Source organism: Triturus cristatus, chromosome 6, assembly GCF_964204655.1.
Source record: "Triturus cristatus chromosome 6, aTriCri1.1, whole genome shotgun sequence".
Taxonomy (NCBI): domain Eukaryota; kingdom Metazoa; phylum Chordata; class Amphibia; order Caudata; family Salamandridae; genus Triturus; species Triturus cristatus.
Genome location: NC_140589.1, coordinates 869,085,945 through 869,102,729, shown reverse-complemented (window position 1 = coordinate 869,102,729; position 16,785 = coordinate 869,085,945). Strand labels below are relative to the sequence as shown.

General features: G+C 46.4%; 1 protein-coding gene across 2 annotated transcripts in view; it reads right to left on the bottom strand.

The window, feature by feature from the left end:
- Positions 1-16,785, bottom strand: part of DRC8 (dynein regulatory complex subunit 8) — a 349,436-nt gene that overhangs the window by 225,503 nt on the left and 107,148 nt on the right. For both annotated transcript variants that reach the window (XM_085611461.1, XM_085611460.1), the window contains exon 2: positions 3,025-3,109. In XM_085611461.1, coding sequence (XP_085467587.1) covers positions 3,025-3,109 — 85 coding nt within the window. The remainder of the gene's footprint in view (positions 1-3,024; positions 3,110-16,785) is intronic.

Below are 16,785 nucleotides of genomic sequence, written 5' to 3'. Positions count from 1 at the left end.
TTCCTCAAGGGTTGGACTTTTTTTATTTTGGTTCAGCTCTAAATCAGGCCCAAGGCCTACCCACAGCCCAGGGTGAAACAAGACCTCTTCTGTATTCTGGCTACCAATTAGAAGCATTTGGAGTTTAAGGTACTCACCACACAAAGACACCGAATCAGTGAAAGTCTAAGGAGATTGGAGGATATATGCAAATGTGGGTTTATTCTAGATAGGACACAACTGACCAACAGTTCTGGTCTGACGTTTTCTGCCATTACTGTGCCTAAAGGTTCAAAGTCTGAAGACCACTGAGGTAGCATAGCTGTTAGGTGCCCCATGTCATGTTTTGAAAGTGAGAGGTTAATAACCCTGCATATATACTTTGGTAGTGTTGCAGCTGGTTTAAGGCATTTTCTAGACCATAAAAGTCTCCAAAAGGGGTCTGTAAGAAATGTGGTTATTGATTATGGGGTGGATGAAACCCTACTCAAGCAGCAACCACAATCCTTCTCAGGGTGAAATCACAAGCAAACTCCAAATGAACCTGTGCTTATTCCTTTGATAGCTCGGAACAAAGGAGTCATGCGTAACTTGGAGGCAATGTGCAAAGTATTAACGCAACCCTTCAAAATGTTATAAAGTGAAAGCACAACAAAAGAAGAATCCCACACCAAATTTGAAAAACAGAGGCAATCTTAGTAAATAAAGCAAGACCTTAATGACAAAAATCCAATCAGTGGAACTGAAGATATGCAAGCATAAAGATTTTAGTCAAAATAGCATCAAAAAGCAAAAAAGCGCCAACTGTGTGTTATCTGGTCGCGCCCGACCGGTACAAAGTCACAAGCTCAGGCCAAACCCGATGGAGCAAGGGCCTGCTATAGGGACCCATTTAGGCCCACTGAACACAGCATTTAATCCTGGTTGCGAAGAGATGTGAAGTCAGGTGTTGAGAATGCGCCGCACAGCAGAGGTGATGTAAGGTCCAGGCAAGGAGATGCGTTGCACAGCGGCGGGTTCCTGGGAGCTGCGAAGTACGTTGTGATGTCTTTGCGTGTTAGATGCATGCATTTTGCCACAGCAGTTCCAATGAGCTGCGTTGGGCAAGGCAATATTCTTGAGTGGAGATACGTAGCGCAGGGGTGGTTCCGATGGACTGCAATAGGCGATGTGAAGTATTTGCGTGGGGGAAGTCTGGCAGCAGACGCAATGCCTTGGTTTTGAAGGAGCTGCATTGGGCAGACCAGGCGATATGCTAGTTATGCGGGAGATACACTGCGCCTTGGAGGAGATGCGCCGATTCTGCTGAATCCACTGAGGGGCTGGCAGTGCAACTTCGGGCCCACTTCGAAGGGTCTAGGACTGTGGTGGCACCCCTTGGTAGGGCAAGACTCACAGATGGCTGAGTCCAGGTGATGGGTTCAAGGTTCTTCAAAGCCTGTTCTGTTCCTGAGGCTTCTAATCATGAGGCCAGCCAACTAGCACGTGCAGTCACTCTGGGGTCCTGGGCTTAGAGATACAGGTCCAGTCCTTCTCACCCAGGCAAGGTGGCAGCCGAGCAGCACATCAGCAGTCCTTTGGGGCAGTAGTCCAGCAGCATGGCAGCCCTTTCAGCAGCACAGCAGCCCTTCTTCATGGCAGAGTCGACAGGTCCAGAAGTGTACTGGAGAGTGACTACTTTGAAGTGGGGAAAGCATCTAGAGGTTTCCACCCCCCTGAGGTGTCAGACATTCTCTTCCTCCCTGTGCTGGCCCAAGCCTGTCTGGGATCACAAACTACTTGTGACAAACCCTTTGTGGGAGTGCTCAGGCAGAGTCTTTGTGATGTGCATGTGTGGTATGTGGCAGCTCCTCCCACTCATTAACTCAGAGTGGCCTATCCTGCAAACACTTAGCTTCCCTTTGTCTCAATGTCTGAAAGCAATACACAAAGACCAACAGCCAGCTACACATAGTCATATGACCCAGGATCAGGCTGCAGGCACCAAATGGTTAGGACAGGAAAATGCCAACTTTCTAAAAGTGGCGTTTGCAGAAATGTGAGTAAAAATCTAATGTTACCAATAAAGAGGGCTGCTAATTACAATTCTTTAGACACTAAACTAGACCTGTCTACTTGCTCCCGATTGGTAGTTACTGCTTATTAAATGTCACACTGTAACTCCAATGTTATCCTATGGGACAGGCAGGCCTTGCAGCAGTGAAAAACGAATTTAAGAGTTTTTCGCTTACAGGACATGTAAAACTTAAAAGTACATATCCTTCATTTTACATACCCTGCACCCTGCCTTTTGGGCTGTTCAGGGCCTAACCTAGGAGTTGCTTATATGTATTAAAAAGGAAGGTTTGTGCCTGGCAGGTTAGGCTGGCCAGGTCGAAATGGTAGTTTAAAAACTGCACACGTAGGCTGTAATGACAGGCCTGAGACATGTTTAAAGGGCTACTTAAGTGGGTTGTACAACAAGTGCTGCAGGCCCACTGATAGCATTTAATTTACAGGCCCTGGGCACATGTAGTATCAATTTACTAGGGACTTACAAATAAACTAAATATTACAATTGGGTATAAGCCAGTTCTACCATATTTAAAGGAGAGTGCACAAGAACTATAGCTCTGGTTAGCAGTGATAAGAGTCCTAACCAGCAAAAACTAAGTCAACAAAACAGGACAAAAAGTTAGAAGAGAACCACGCCAAGAATGCCAGGTCTAACAGGGTCATTTCTGATATCTAGCACATTAACATGCGCTATAAGGTATCCTTCAAAATGTCACACAAAGTATTGTAATGTCACACATACGTACCATGAAAACATGGAAACATCACACATAAGGGAACTAAAAACTTACCAGCAATGCATGCATTGTGAAACGCATCATCATCGGTATAACGACAGATAATTTTGATAAGCAACAGCGGGTTGTACATAGTATTACTCTAGTTTACATATACTTTCACAGTAAACCATGTTTTAACCATTCTTCAATCAATATAACCCATGGTCTGGCAAACGATCAAAAAGGATGCTTCACAAAAACATTCTCCTACCTGACATCCACAGTTTTGTTGGTTTCGTGGTCAAACACATCGAAAGCTTCTGTTATCTTTTTGTGTAGATCTGCTATCATGGCCTCTGTGAAGGGGAAACGTGCATAAAATAGTGTCAGTTAAGTGCTGTACGCAATAAAGAAGACACTCTCATTTTAGAATTAGAAGTTGGAGTCACACAGAAGAAATGATTTCACTTTATCAAAATCAGTGGCATAATGCAAAATGGTTTCCCAGCCCCCCACTGCAAATGGTGGTCAGTGGCCCCTTAAATTTCCATCAACCGCAGTCAATGGTCCACTACTCAAAATCAAAGGTCTGCAGAGTGCTAAAATGACAACCAATACTCAGCAAAGTGTGTAACATGTGAAATGCAAAGTTCCTATTACGATTCCTATTGTATTCATTCACAGAGATCATAGGTTTGTGACTATGGGCAGATATGTTTCTGGCCCAGTTGTATTAACAGGAGGAAAAAATGCAGTGACTTATTGGTATTGCAGGATGCTATTTCACAGAGGATTCATGTGTCCAAGCGTGAAATCAATGGTGATCCCTCAAATGGCCTGTTCTTTGGCACCTGTGATCTTGTCCTGGCTGGATTTCTAGTCTAACGGATCCTACTCCAGAAGTTCCTACCGAACGTGGCAGCTCGCTTGTTGGCCTGCTTGAAGCATATATCCAATTATCCAATTTATAGTCTGAATGCCAGCGGCACAACATACCGATTGAAAGATCCAGTTAATCTGCAAATAAGCGTACTTTAGAAGAGGATCTGTTTTTCTTCATCAGAAACATAAACATTACGCCCCCTCCTACAGATCTTGGGACTGCCCTGCTACTAAAAATTTCATGAATCAATAGGACCCTCAGGTGCTTGGTTAGTATCAGTGCTGGCGCCCACCACGCGGAAGTCTCTTTCCATTACCAGTGCGAAATTCAACACAAAACTGCCTTTAGAAAGACATTCAGAACTTCTTCCCTTGTGAATTCAGTCAATAGGATGGGGCACTGTACCTTCTCAGCCCGGTCTGTAGCCAACCCCACCCCCTTTCCTGGCGTAAAATGTCTAAGTCGCTCCTCGGTACATTCAATTTCTATTCAATGTTCTTCACACACTCTGCAGAACACTACCAGAGACAGGAAGCCCCCAGGAAGTTGGAATTTTACCCCCACTCGCAAATTATCGCCCAATACCCAATACACCATTTTATTTTATTTTTTACAAACTAACAGCTTCCAGAAGATGAATTTTTAAGACAAACTGTTATGTGAATCTGATGTTTTTGGTTCATGTACTTTAAGTTTTATTTTGATCTGTTGTCGTGGGGCGCCTCAAAGGAGTGGGGCCCACAGGCCGGTGCCTACCTATTTGGTAATCCGGAACTCACCAGAGAGGGCTAAGCCTGCAAGTAACTGCTACATAGAAGGACTGATAGTCCAGGTGTAGAGGTGTAAGAGACCTTGGATGTGTGCCTGAGCCTCCTACACAAACCACAGCGTGCCTTTCCTCAAGCCTTATGCACCTAACATGTAGTGAGCTTGGGAACATGTTGCAAAGTCAACTCGATTAAGTTGTTACCTCAGAGTACCTGTCACTCTAAGTACGACCATTTGTATTTATTTATTCAGTGAGCGTGAAGTGCAGAGCATTCACCAGTGAACCTTGAGTCCTGCTCAGTGATCACGAGTATCTTTAAGGGAGCCCCATATACATGCAAGTGAGCTCCGAGTACTTCTCAGGATAGACTACCTTCCAGTGGGTCTGCGGAACATTTTGAGATCGGATTCCCTGAGTTCCCTTAAGTGTGCACGGAGCTATGCCATTTGAAACTGAAATCGCCTAAACTGCAATTTTCCTCATTTAGTCATTGCTCGATGTGATCAAATGGAAGCTCTAGCGTGCACACCCTACATCTGTGCATAACCTCAGCTTAGCAAGGGTGCTATCATAGCCATGGGCCATAATGACAGTAACAAACAAATCAAAAATCGGCCCCCTGCTGTCTGGCAGGGTATTAAAACAACTATTTTTGGGGTGAGGTAGGCACCCCACACTCCTGGGCTTGGAGCCACTACACCTGCTGTCCCTGATCAGTGAGCATTGGTTCTTAATGTAGCATTATGCTTTCCTGAATTGTCTATCCCTTGTACTTGAAAGTGCACTCGGAGATAGCCTCGAGCCTACTTGGGTTGCTACAGTCAACATGAAGCTGGAAGTGTGAAGCGCACGCCAGGTCAGGGCGGTATTTCCCAGGGCTCGTAGGGAAGAGTACACCACATAGCGCTGTATGCAGATGATCTCCTTATGTTTTTGCCGGATACTGGGGATGCGTTAAGAGGAGCGCGAGTCTTGCTGGAGACCTTGGGGAGGGTGGCGGGCCTCAGGGTGAATTGGAATACGTTCTGTCTGTTCCCTGCCAGACAGGGTGAGCTGGATCGGTCGATGATAGGGGATGTCTTGTGGGAGTCCAGGTGTTTGCCATATTTGGGGACACAAATTTATCATGATCCCGCTGACCTACTGGAGGGTAACGTGGGGCGGGCAGCGCGGGGAGCGAAATCCTGCTTTGATTTTTGGGGGACCCTTCCGTTGTCGGTGGCTGGTAGGGTTGCTTTGGTGAAAATGATCATCTTGCCTCGGTTTCTTTATTATTTTGGGACCCTCCCCATCTGGATTCCGAGTAGACTCTTCACACAGCTGAACACTTTGATTACGGGGTTTCTTTGGGGAACCGGCCGACGGAGGGTGGCGTTAGCCACCCTGCAGAGGCCCAGGACGGAGGGGGGCCTTGCGTTGCCGGACTTTGAGGCTTACTATCACGCTGCGCAACTTCAGTGGTTCACGAAATGGGTGGCGGGACACATTAGGCGGCCGGAGGAGCAGGATGGGTCGGATCAGAGTTGGCACCTCCTGTCCTGCGTGCTGCTACGGGCGCCACTGAGAGGGGCTATGCGGCCGCCGGAATTGGAGACGGTCCGACAATGCTGGGCGTGACTGGTCAGGAGGGCACATGGGGGGACCCTTTATGCTCCTGAGATCCCGCTGCGGATGTGCGAGGTGTTGCCTCATGGGGGAGACTGGAACCAGCTACTGGCCTGGGAGGAAGCGGGAGTCACGGCCATAGGTGATCTATATGAGGACGGTGGTCTTCTTCCCTTTCAGGACCTCTGTGAGCGCCATGATCTCCCGCGGGGGGATTTTCTCTTGCATGCTGCCCTGTCTGCAGCCATTAGGAAGCATTGGCGCAGTGGGCTGGTGGAACCAGATACGTCTCTCGCTTGCCAATATGTAGTGATGGCGGCGGGTACTTTTAAAGCGGTGACCTGCCTTTATCGTCGGATCACTAGTGACATGCGCAAAACACTGACGGCGCTGTGTCTCAAGTGAGAGGCGGATCTAGGGGAACCCATTGCAGAAAAGGCTGTGGAGGCGATTGTGGAGAGGCCGTGGGAATGTTCTCGGAAAGCACGGTTCCAACTTATTCAATTTTATATCTTCCATCCTACCTCACCCCCAGTAAAATCGCTGAATTCTTTGGGGGGGTCGGGTGATTGCCCCCGCTGTGCCCAGGGAAGGGGCGAATTTTCTGCACATGCTCTGGGACTGCCCGCGGGTGGGAGACTTTTGGCGGGAGGTGATGACTGCCCTGCTGACTGTGACAGAGAGAGAGCTAGTGATGTCGCTTGGACTATGCTTGTTGCATTGGTTTCCGCACACCACCAAGACTAAGGTTACCAGCCGGTTTATAGACCTGGGGTTGATCCTGGCTAAGCGAGAACTTACTTCCCACTGGTAGGCGAGGCAGGGTCCTAGTTTGGTGCGCTGGAACAAGGAGATGGTGAAGTGGGCAGAGAGTGAAGGGGACTATAGGTTACAGTTGGCCCGGCGTAGTGGCAGCGAGAAATCTCAGGAAATGGCGCAAGCATGGGTGGCACTCCTGGAGCTGCTCAAACATCCTCCAGAAGATGATGAGGAGGTTTATGAGGAGAGGGGCGTGGCAGGGGGCACTTGAGCGACTCTTCACCGCAGGAGGGAATGTGGAGCGGGGGAGACCCCTGGGATCATGGGATCAGGATAGGTGATTTCTCTTGATGTTCTTGTCCGACTCACTGCTGTATCCCGTGTGATGGGGAGCGTGGGAGGTGGTCTGCGAGGCATATCTGTTCTATTGTATAACTTAGTAGCTGGCGACATCCTGGGGAGGAGCTTTGTTGGGGAAGTTTTTGAGCGGGAGGTGGGGGGAGAGGGGGGTCTGTTGTTCCACTCTGTAGCAGTGGATTGTACATGTAAGACGGGCAGCAGGGAAATGTGGGTCTAGGCTGAGATTGATGGGCTGTTGGTGGTACTTCCTCCTGATCTTCGCTATCGCCCAGTCAATGTGCGGCAGGGATGTGTGTGTATGTACATGAAACTCAATAAAAGTCTGTTTTTAAAAAAAATGAAGCTGAAAGTGTGACGAACAGAAGGCCACCTGCAGAAATATGCTCAAGCTCCCATCCTTGATGAAAGGGGCCTCCAGGTCTGGTCTTCAAGATCGCCCCAAGCAGCTGATCCTAACTCGTGGACTGCAAGGTAGAGAAGGCCGGCAATTTGATAGTTCAGTGAGTGAATGAAGAGGCTTTAGGCTGAGCTAAAAGGGCAGCGATTGTGGCGGGCGTGGCCTGACCGGCCAAGATGGTTGACGTTCACTAGAGAGCTCTGCACCCGGCCTCACTGCTGTGATATGTTGGGCTGCTGGCGGGACTCCTAACACCCGTACATGGTGGGGGCAATGATTTTCAAGATCCTGGAGAGGGGTCTGCTGGTATTGCTGTGCTCCCTGGAGACCTCCTCAAGACGGAAGCTGCGGGCCATGATGGCAGCGAGGATTCCAAGATGGCAGCGTCGCTTCTACGGGTGTGATACCCGAGACTGCGTCTGAGTCCCAGAGCTTGCCGAACCTGTCGGCTGCCAAGGACCGAGCTGCCTGAGACCTCGCTTGCTGTCGTTCGGGTGACCACCTGGTACGGAGACAAATTCTGGACAGGACTGTGAAAAATTACAGGACAAAAGGCCGCAATTCAGTACAAAAATTCAGGGCAAAGGGTCAAAATTCAGGACAAAAGTTAAATTTTCAGACACATCCAAGGAGAGGCCATACCCCACTACTTTATCAGTGCATTTATTTACTATTTTCTACACCTGTGAAGCTGTTTGCCCCTTCCTCTGGAACACAGCACAGGAGACTCCCTCTCCTTCACTTCAGCTGAGGATCTCAGTTGTGTAACTTTTGTCCTTTCACCGAAAGGCTAAAGAACAAACGCCGCCAGTTAAGACATCAATCACTGACAACGGACATTAGGCTCATTTACCTACAGTCAGGGCTTTAAGTGGAATGAAAAAACTGGGGGGTCTCTCAATGGGGCTTGGCCTAAGTAATTAAGGGCATGGCTTAAAAATACAATTAATCCTTTTTGGGTTCAGAAGAAGCGTGCTACTCGCTGAAAAAAGTGCTTTGACACCTCGTAAGGGGTAGTATGCCCTATATAAATGCCATTACAATTAGTTAAAAATCTGTGCTTAGCATAGTGTACCACCTGATTAGTATCTTGCTGTTTCTGTCTTTGTATCCAGATATATTTTACAAGTAACAATACACCAACAAGAAGCCAGGACTATTGGCTTTGTCAATGGTTGTTAGTTACATAAGATAAATAAGCAACAACCATGGCTTCATTGTATAGAATTTTCAAAATGCTTCAGTTTTGAAATGATGAGGCCGTGAAAAAATAATAATGAGTCTCTTTGAAGCTACATCAAAGGCAGTGAATGGTGGCACTGCAGCAGAATTAAGATTTTTTATTTTCACCCCAGGGGTAAGGGCCAAAATGGAGAGCCTAATAGGTCTTTTGGCTCATCTCAGCACCTTCTGTTTTTAGAACTGCCGGTGCTGAGCACCGACAGGATCCGGCCCATTTAAAGCCCTGCCTACAGTCCATTAAAATTACGGACAGGTGGTCATCCTAGCTGCAATCTGGATGTGGCTATTATCTATGCGGGCAGTGCCAGTCCCGGAAATGGGAGGGCCCGGTGGTGAAAATCGGTGGTGCCAGTAGCTGGAGAGGGCGATGGCCTCCTGAGATTTTTTGCCTGCATTTATCTTTATGTTTTTAATAGATATACCCTCCCAAAAACCTGCCAAACACAGATGAGTAATCTCACTTTCCAAAGGTCCCTTCTTCTGCCAATAACCACTAATCAGGAATGCTGTTCCATTAGCAACTGCTTTGGGTTCTACAGTGTTGAGCCCTTAATTAAGCATTACACTTGCATTAATCAAGGGCAACAGGAAATAATAAATCGAAGGACATGCTAAGGAGTTAGCAACATAAACGTCCAAAAGTCTCAAGTGTGCAAATACTGGGACCACACAGAGCAACAGACGCAGCGTTTGACAGTCATGGCTTTCCCTTCTTGGCGAAATGATGCCGAAGGACTTTGGTTGTGTGTGTTATGTCTTGTGCAAACCCTAACACGGTCGAGGACGTGGATGTAAAGGTTTCAGCCTAGTTCTTATTCTAATATTTGCCAATTATAAAAGCTGGCATTAAAAAGAAGCGACTGGGCCAGTTGAAAAAAAACGCACGTACCCGCCCACGGATTCTCTTCTCCAGGGAAGCAAACAGCAACGGAAAATCGAAAACAGCTCTTTATGTCTGCGCTCCTAAGAAATGAAGTAATGGCAAGTCCTTTGCTTTGGTTAGTCTGTCAGGCATTGAAGACATTTGACAGTATACATAAAAAGAATGTGCAGCACCTTCGAGGCTACCATGAATTTCTTCGCATAAGATCGTAGCCAGTGCACAGGACCTAGTGCACAAAATTGGACCCCCCCGGCCGCTGTTTGAATTATAAAATGCATCAACAATAAAGGTTCAGTGGGCCCTCAGTCCTGTGGGCCTCGGTGCCACTGTACCTGCTGCACAAACAGAAGCTACGCTGCAGAGACCAGAATCTGGTGCACAAGTTGGACTCCTCCCAACCACTCTGTAAATGATGGTCCTCGTGGTCTGGTGGGTTGGTGAATTTAGAAAGGGAACCAGTCGGACTGGATCAACATTATTTAACATTGTCTTTTGTTTTGTTGGGTTATGAGAGGTTGGTAGACAGTTTGTTCAGTGTTAAGTTTCCTAAAATAGTTGTGTGAGTTACGGTGAATGTAATGTCTCTGAACCCAAGCAGAGGTTTGAAAGTGGCAATGGAGGTTTAATAAAGTCTCAAACATTACAGGGTTTTTACATGGTACTTGTTACCAAGATACAGTGGTTTAAAACAACTCAGTGGCTTCCCCTTGACCAGCCTCACTTGATCAACCTCAGAAGCATGAAAAGGTTATGGACCTCTGCGATCAGGTTGAACACCACTGTCTGCAGCAGGTACATTAACCCACTGAGCTAGCTCATAGGCCTGCATCCTTAGATTTTAATATAAAGTCCTGTGTAGCCATCTTACACGAAGTTACCTATTTATAGAAGATGTGTCATTCTTGCTCCACAGTTCCATTGAAGTACAGAATGATTTTTATTGTTTAATCTGAAGGAAGTCTGTTTTAAGATTTACAAGTGGCATGACGCCTGTCAGCTGCTGAATATGGAACACAAGGACTCACTTATTCCTCTAATATGCTGCAATTCACATTTTTTATATAGATATAAAAATATAGGTGGGCACGTTTACAGAAATAGCTTTTCATGAACGTCAGCTTGCAACGTGTGAAGACTAGGTATAGAACGCTTTTGGTGCTCCTGGAAAATCAATTATTTTGGTCTAATCAATTCGGCTCATTATAATTTGCTATTTTTTAAATTTGATTCCATAAATTATATCTAGTGGTTATCAGTTTGAGCAATTCAATTAGATACATTTACTGTACTGTATTCAAATGCAAGTTTATTTGGACAAAAAGTCTGTTAAACAGTTGGACACATCATAGTATGTCATGAATAAATGCAAACAGAATATAACTTTTTTAAGTAAGACAGTACCTTTTTACATAAACTAAAAAGTATCCTCGCTCGGCTGCCACGTCCACATAACACATGCTACTAGAAGACTCATGGCAGCTGACAATACACCATCATTTACTAAATGGCTGGGACAATACACCATATTTTACAAATAAAAGGTTTAAAATCTGGTCAAGCAAGTATATGAATATAAAACAAGCCACCAAAACATGGGAACATGTACATTTGCAATTTCGAGTTAGGGAGTAGCCACTATATAGCGATAAATGCTCACGTAGTAAATTGAGAAATCCCACCCCTTCCTAGGAAGTGTCATAGGAACTGTAGCCCTGGGAAACGTTTTCAGACAATGATGCAAAATTATGAATATTATAGCATGATTTTAAAGCAATTCGACCAAAAACTGTACATTTACCAGTAGTGACCTATTTCTCTGCTTCATTTCCATCTTCTTTCAGCCCTTTTATGCATCTTTCAATCCTTCTTTCCACCATCTTTTTTGGTTTATGTGTATTTTATTCTTTCTTTCAAGCTTTCTTTCCTTTGGTCTATTCTTCTCACATTACGTCATTAATTTCTTTCTAGGGTTCTATCCTTTATCCATTAATTCTTATGTTTCTCCTGGCTCTCTTTCACACATTATTTCCAACTTTTCTTTTTGAATTCCTTCCATTAGTTGACTCTTTCCTTCTCTTTTTTCCTACTACTGCCCATCCTTTGATCTCACATTTCTTCTTTGTTACTGCAATATATTTTCCTGCGTTCCTTCTTTCTTTCCTTCTTATAGTTTTTTATTTCTTTGATCTTTCCTTTTTCCACTCTTCTTTCATTCTTTTTTCCTTCCTCTTCTTGTTACACTTTTCCTTATTGTCTGTGTTACTTTATGCCGTCTTTCCTTATTTGTATTTTGCTTGCTTTCCTTTGCACTGTCTCACTCTATTGGCCTCTAACTTTTTTCTTTGGCATTTTAATAGTTTGTCTTTCTCTCTATCACATTTTTAGGCTGCTTTACAGTTTTCTTTTGGTCCCCACCCCTCAGCTGTGTTACGGTTTATTCTTACGGAGTTTATTAGTTTTAACATGTGATTTATGATGATGTGCGAGCCAAAGATATGTGCCATTAACAAATTTATCTGGCTCAGTAGCACCCCCGCTTAAGCTGGTATAGCAGATGGTTCACTACGTCCTTGATTTAAAGTAATAACCTTTTTTCTTCATTAGTTGCAATTTTGGCCAGCGCACCTGGAACTGAGAATACGGAATTCAGACCTCCTCCGAATTTAAACAAAAGTCCCCTCGTTCAACGGTGAGACAATCGGGCTCTATACAGGAAGACTTCATCAGCCCCCAACAGATACGGAAGGTTTTCCCTCTAGATACTCCTGATCTCTTTTATTAGAGATCTGCATGGATGATAGTTTGAATATTTCTGCTTAAATGTAAAAGGTTCCTATTGCTGAAGCACACTTCCTAAGACATGCGAATCTTTGCACAAATGTATCTTTTTTAAGGTTAATATTGCTCATCTTCTTTTTGAAACTCTTTCCAACAAAGTTGAGAAATTATAATATGATCACTGGTAGACAGGTCTCCAAATAATTAATTTTATGGGAGACCGAAGGCTTCCTCTCTAGATAGTATTGTAAAACAAGGAAGAGAGACCCCTCACACCAAGGGGGGCAGGGTTCCACTAGACAAAAAATTCTAAGAGTACCCTAGGTATAAGCCTTACACAGAGCACTCAGACTTCACTCTACATTCACCCTACATAAAACAAAACATAATACACCAACAAAAAACAGACATTTAGAAAAATATATATGGCTTTATTCCTGTTTTCTGAAATAAGATCACATTAACATTGTAATCAAAGAACACAGTTATGGCTAATGCACACATGCATATAAACCATTTCCCATAACAATGCAATAACAAAAGGGAGAACCACTGATACCTCATAGTTAGTCTTCATAGAATAGTCTATCTGCTCATCATGTCAACAGGTGTCAATTGATAAGTTAAAATCCATATATCGACCTCTGGGCATTGCAGATGCTGTTTAACTAATCCGTCGACGTGTTTCAGTGGACACTATTAATAATAACCATCTTCTGCAGGACTACAAAGCTCTCTCCTCCCCAATATTTTTTCATGTAACTTCAAGTGATGGTGTTGAATTATTTAATCCTATTAAAATAAAAGTTATCTGGAATCTTTCCCTCTTTGCTATATTTTCTTGAATTAGAGAGACTTTCCATGGCCAGCTCATCTGCCCCAGATTATTCCCCACACACTATCTCGGCATGAATGCTCCGGACTGTCCGTACTGGACAGACCTTTACAAATTCCGTTGCGCGCGCTGCATCGCAAAATGCAATGCAGCGCGCGCAACAAAATGTATTTATTTATTTAAATGTGTACTTACCACCGTTCATCCATATTCCGGTGTTTACATTTCCCCACTCTGCCCCTCCCCCGCCCCGCCTCACTGCCCCACCAAACTCCCTCCACGGACCGCTACTGCACTGTGTGGAACAAAAGTTTTACTGGCAGTGTCTTATTTCAGCACGATCTAATGAACAAGTTACTTACCTTCGGTAACGATATATCTGTAAGAAACATTAGTTAGTTATAGATTCCTTACCTTAGAATTACCCCAGGCGTCAGGCTGGATCCGGAAAGTTTTTCGTCAGCAGTACCTCTGCACATCGGAAGGTGTTAGTTGGTCGGCTCCACGTCCGTCGATGACATCGTGGTCGCCGAGATGACGTCTCGGCAGCTACTTAGATGCCACCCTCACGCGCTGACGTCAGTTCTGTACATGACTTTCCGCTTCAGAAACGCAGAGCCATGCAAGACACTGACTACTGGTGCACAAAACTAGGGCCCTGAAAGGATGTCCTTAACCCTAGAAATCAGTTTGCAGAACGGGGAGGATGGGTGGGGTGGTAAGGAATCTATAACTAACTAATGTTTCTTACTGATATATTGTTACCGAAGGTAAGTAACTTGTTCATCTGAAAGAAATACGTTAGTTATAGATTCCTTACCTTAGAATAGATACCCCAGCAATACCAACCCCAGTGATGGATCTGCGAACCAAGATCACACCAGAAAGTCCTGGAGAACAGAACGGCCAAAGAAGCAGTCTCTCCGGACTTGGTTGTCCAGGCAGTAGTGTTTTGTAAACGTGTGCAGCAATGCCCACGTAGCTGTCTGACAGAGGTCATGTAGAGGAACTCCTCTACCCAAAGCAGTACTGGCTGCCGTCTCCCTGGTGGAATGGGCGCGTAGCCCCACTGGAGGTTCCTTTTTAGCCAGAGAATAGCATGCTTTTATACACAAAACGACCCATCGAGAAATGGTTCATTTGTGTAAGGCCCGACCTTTCCTGGCACCCACGTAGCCAACAAAGATTTGGTCATCCACCCGGAACTGTTTTGTGTGATCCAGATAAAAAGAAAGCGCACATATTGGGTCCAGATGGTGGAGCCTCTCTCCCTCTTTCGAAGGATGCAGAGGCAGAAAGAAGGTAGACAAAGTGATAGTCTGCCTGATGTGGAAGGCGTGACAACTTTGGGCAGGACGGATGGACAAGTCCGAAGGACAACTTTGTCCGGATGTACAGAGAGAAAAGGAGGCTTAGAAGAAAGCGTATGGAGCTCACTCACTCGTCTGGCAGAGGTGATGGTCACCAGGAACGCAGTTTTGAGAGTCAAGAACCATAAAGGACAGTTGTGAAGCGGCTCAAAGGGAGCACACATTAAATAAGTTAAAACCAGGTTCAAGTCCCACTTAGGCATAATGAAGGGAATAGGAGGAAAGAGATGAGTTATGCCTTTCAAGAAGCGACTTACAACCGGGGACTTGAAAAGGGAAGGCTGATCTGGAAGCCGAAGGAAGGTAGAGATGGCCGAAAGATAGCCCTTGATAGTGCCCAGAGCAGAGCCCTGCTGGGCTAAAGACAGAAGAAACAAGAGGACCACAGAAAGAGGGGCAGAAAGGGGATCCATAGCCTTTGCTGTGCACTATGCCACAAACTTATTCCACCGACAGGCATATACCGTCTTAGTGGAGGGACGCCTGGCTGCCAAGATTACATCACAGACTTCAGGAGGCAGGTCGAAAGACGTCAACTGCCGCCGTTCAATCTCCATGCAAGGAGGTGGAGGCTGGACAGGTTTGGGTGGAGGACCGTGCCCTTCTGATGAGACAGAAGATCCTCCAGAAGAGGCAGTCTGATCGGAGGATCGATGGCCATGTTGAGCAGCTCGGGATACTAGACTCTTCGTGCCCAATCCGGAGCCACAAGAATGACTTGGGCCCGGTCGCGCCTGATCTTCTTCAGCACTCTGGGCAGAAGTGATATAGGCAGAAAGGCGTACAATAGACCGCAACTCCACTCGCAACGAAAAGCGTCGCCTAGCGAGTGCCGCTTTGGAAGTTCCAATGCGCAGAATTGCTGACATTGCGCGTTCTCTTCGGTGGCGAATAGATCTAACCAAGGCTCTCCCCACTGTTGAAAGAGACCTTACACCACCTCCGACTGAAGACGCCATTCGTGATCCATCATGCACATGCGGCCGAGTTCGTCTGCCCTGGCGTTCAGAAAACCTGCCAGATGTTGAACCACCAGGGAAATGCCCTAATGTTCCAGCCATGTCCAGAGGCGGAGGGCCTCTTGACATGGGGTCCAGGACCCCACCCTGCCCTGTTTGTTGCAGTACCACATCGCAGTGGTGTTGTCCGTGAACACCTGCACTACTCTTCCCCAGACAGAGGGAAGGAATGCTTTCAGTGCGAGACAAATCGCCCGGAGCTCCAGAAGGTTGATGTGGAGCCCGGACTCCGCCAGAGACAGAGTCCTCTGATCTCGGCCTCTCCCATGTGGCCACCCCATCCCAGAAGGGATGCGTCCGTCACCGCTGTGTGCTCTAGTTGGGGAAGAGAGAGGGATCTGCCATTGACTCAATCCTGGTTCGTGAGCCACCGCTGCAGTTGTCGTGCAGTGCCCTCCGAGATCTGGACGCAATTGGACAGATCCCCCTGATGCTGCGCCCACTGGAACTTCAGGTCCCACTGCAGAGCTCACATATGCCACCTGGCATGATTGACCAGCAGGATGCAGAAGGCCATGAGGCTCGCAGCCTCAGGGTAATTCTGACTGAAACCCGGGATAGAGGCTGGAAGATCGGAATCATAGCCCGAGTATCCCAGACTCGCTGTTTGGGAGGATAGACCCGAAACTGCGTTGTGTCCAGAACCACTCTGATGAAGAGGAGCTTCTGAGAGGGAATCAGGTGTGACTTCGGCACATTGATGGAGAACCCCAGCGAATGCAGGAGGTTGGCCGTAGTCTGGAGGTGGGAGACGACTGCCTGGGGCGAGCCCGCCTTCAACAGCCAGTTGTCGAGATAGGGGAAGACTGAAACCCCTGATCTGCGCAGATGAGCTGCGGCCACCGCCATCACTTTCGTGAACACCCGAGGGCACTGGTAAGGCCAAAGGGGAGCACGGCGAACTGAAAATACTCGTGGCCTACCGTGAATCGTAGGTAACGCCGGTGGGCCGGCAGGACAGGGATGTGAAAATAAGCATCCTGTAAGTCCAACGCTACCATCCAGTCTTCTGGATGGAGGGCGGAAAAGACCTGAGCAAGCGTCAACATCTTGAACTCCTTCTGGAGGAAGCGATTGACATCCCTGTTATCCAAGATAGGACGCAGGCTCTTGTCCTTCTTGGGGACCAGAA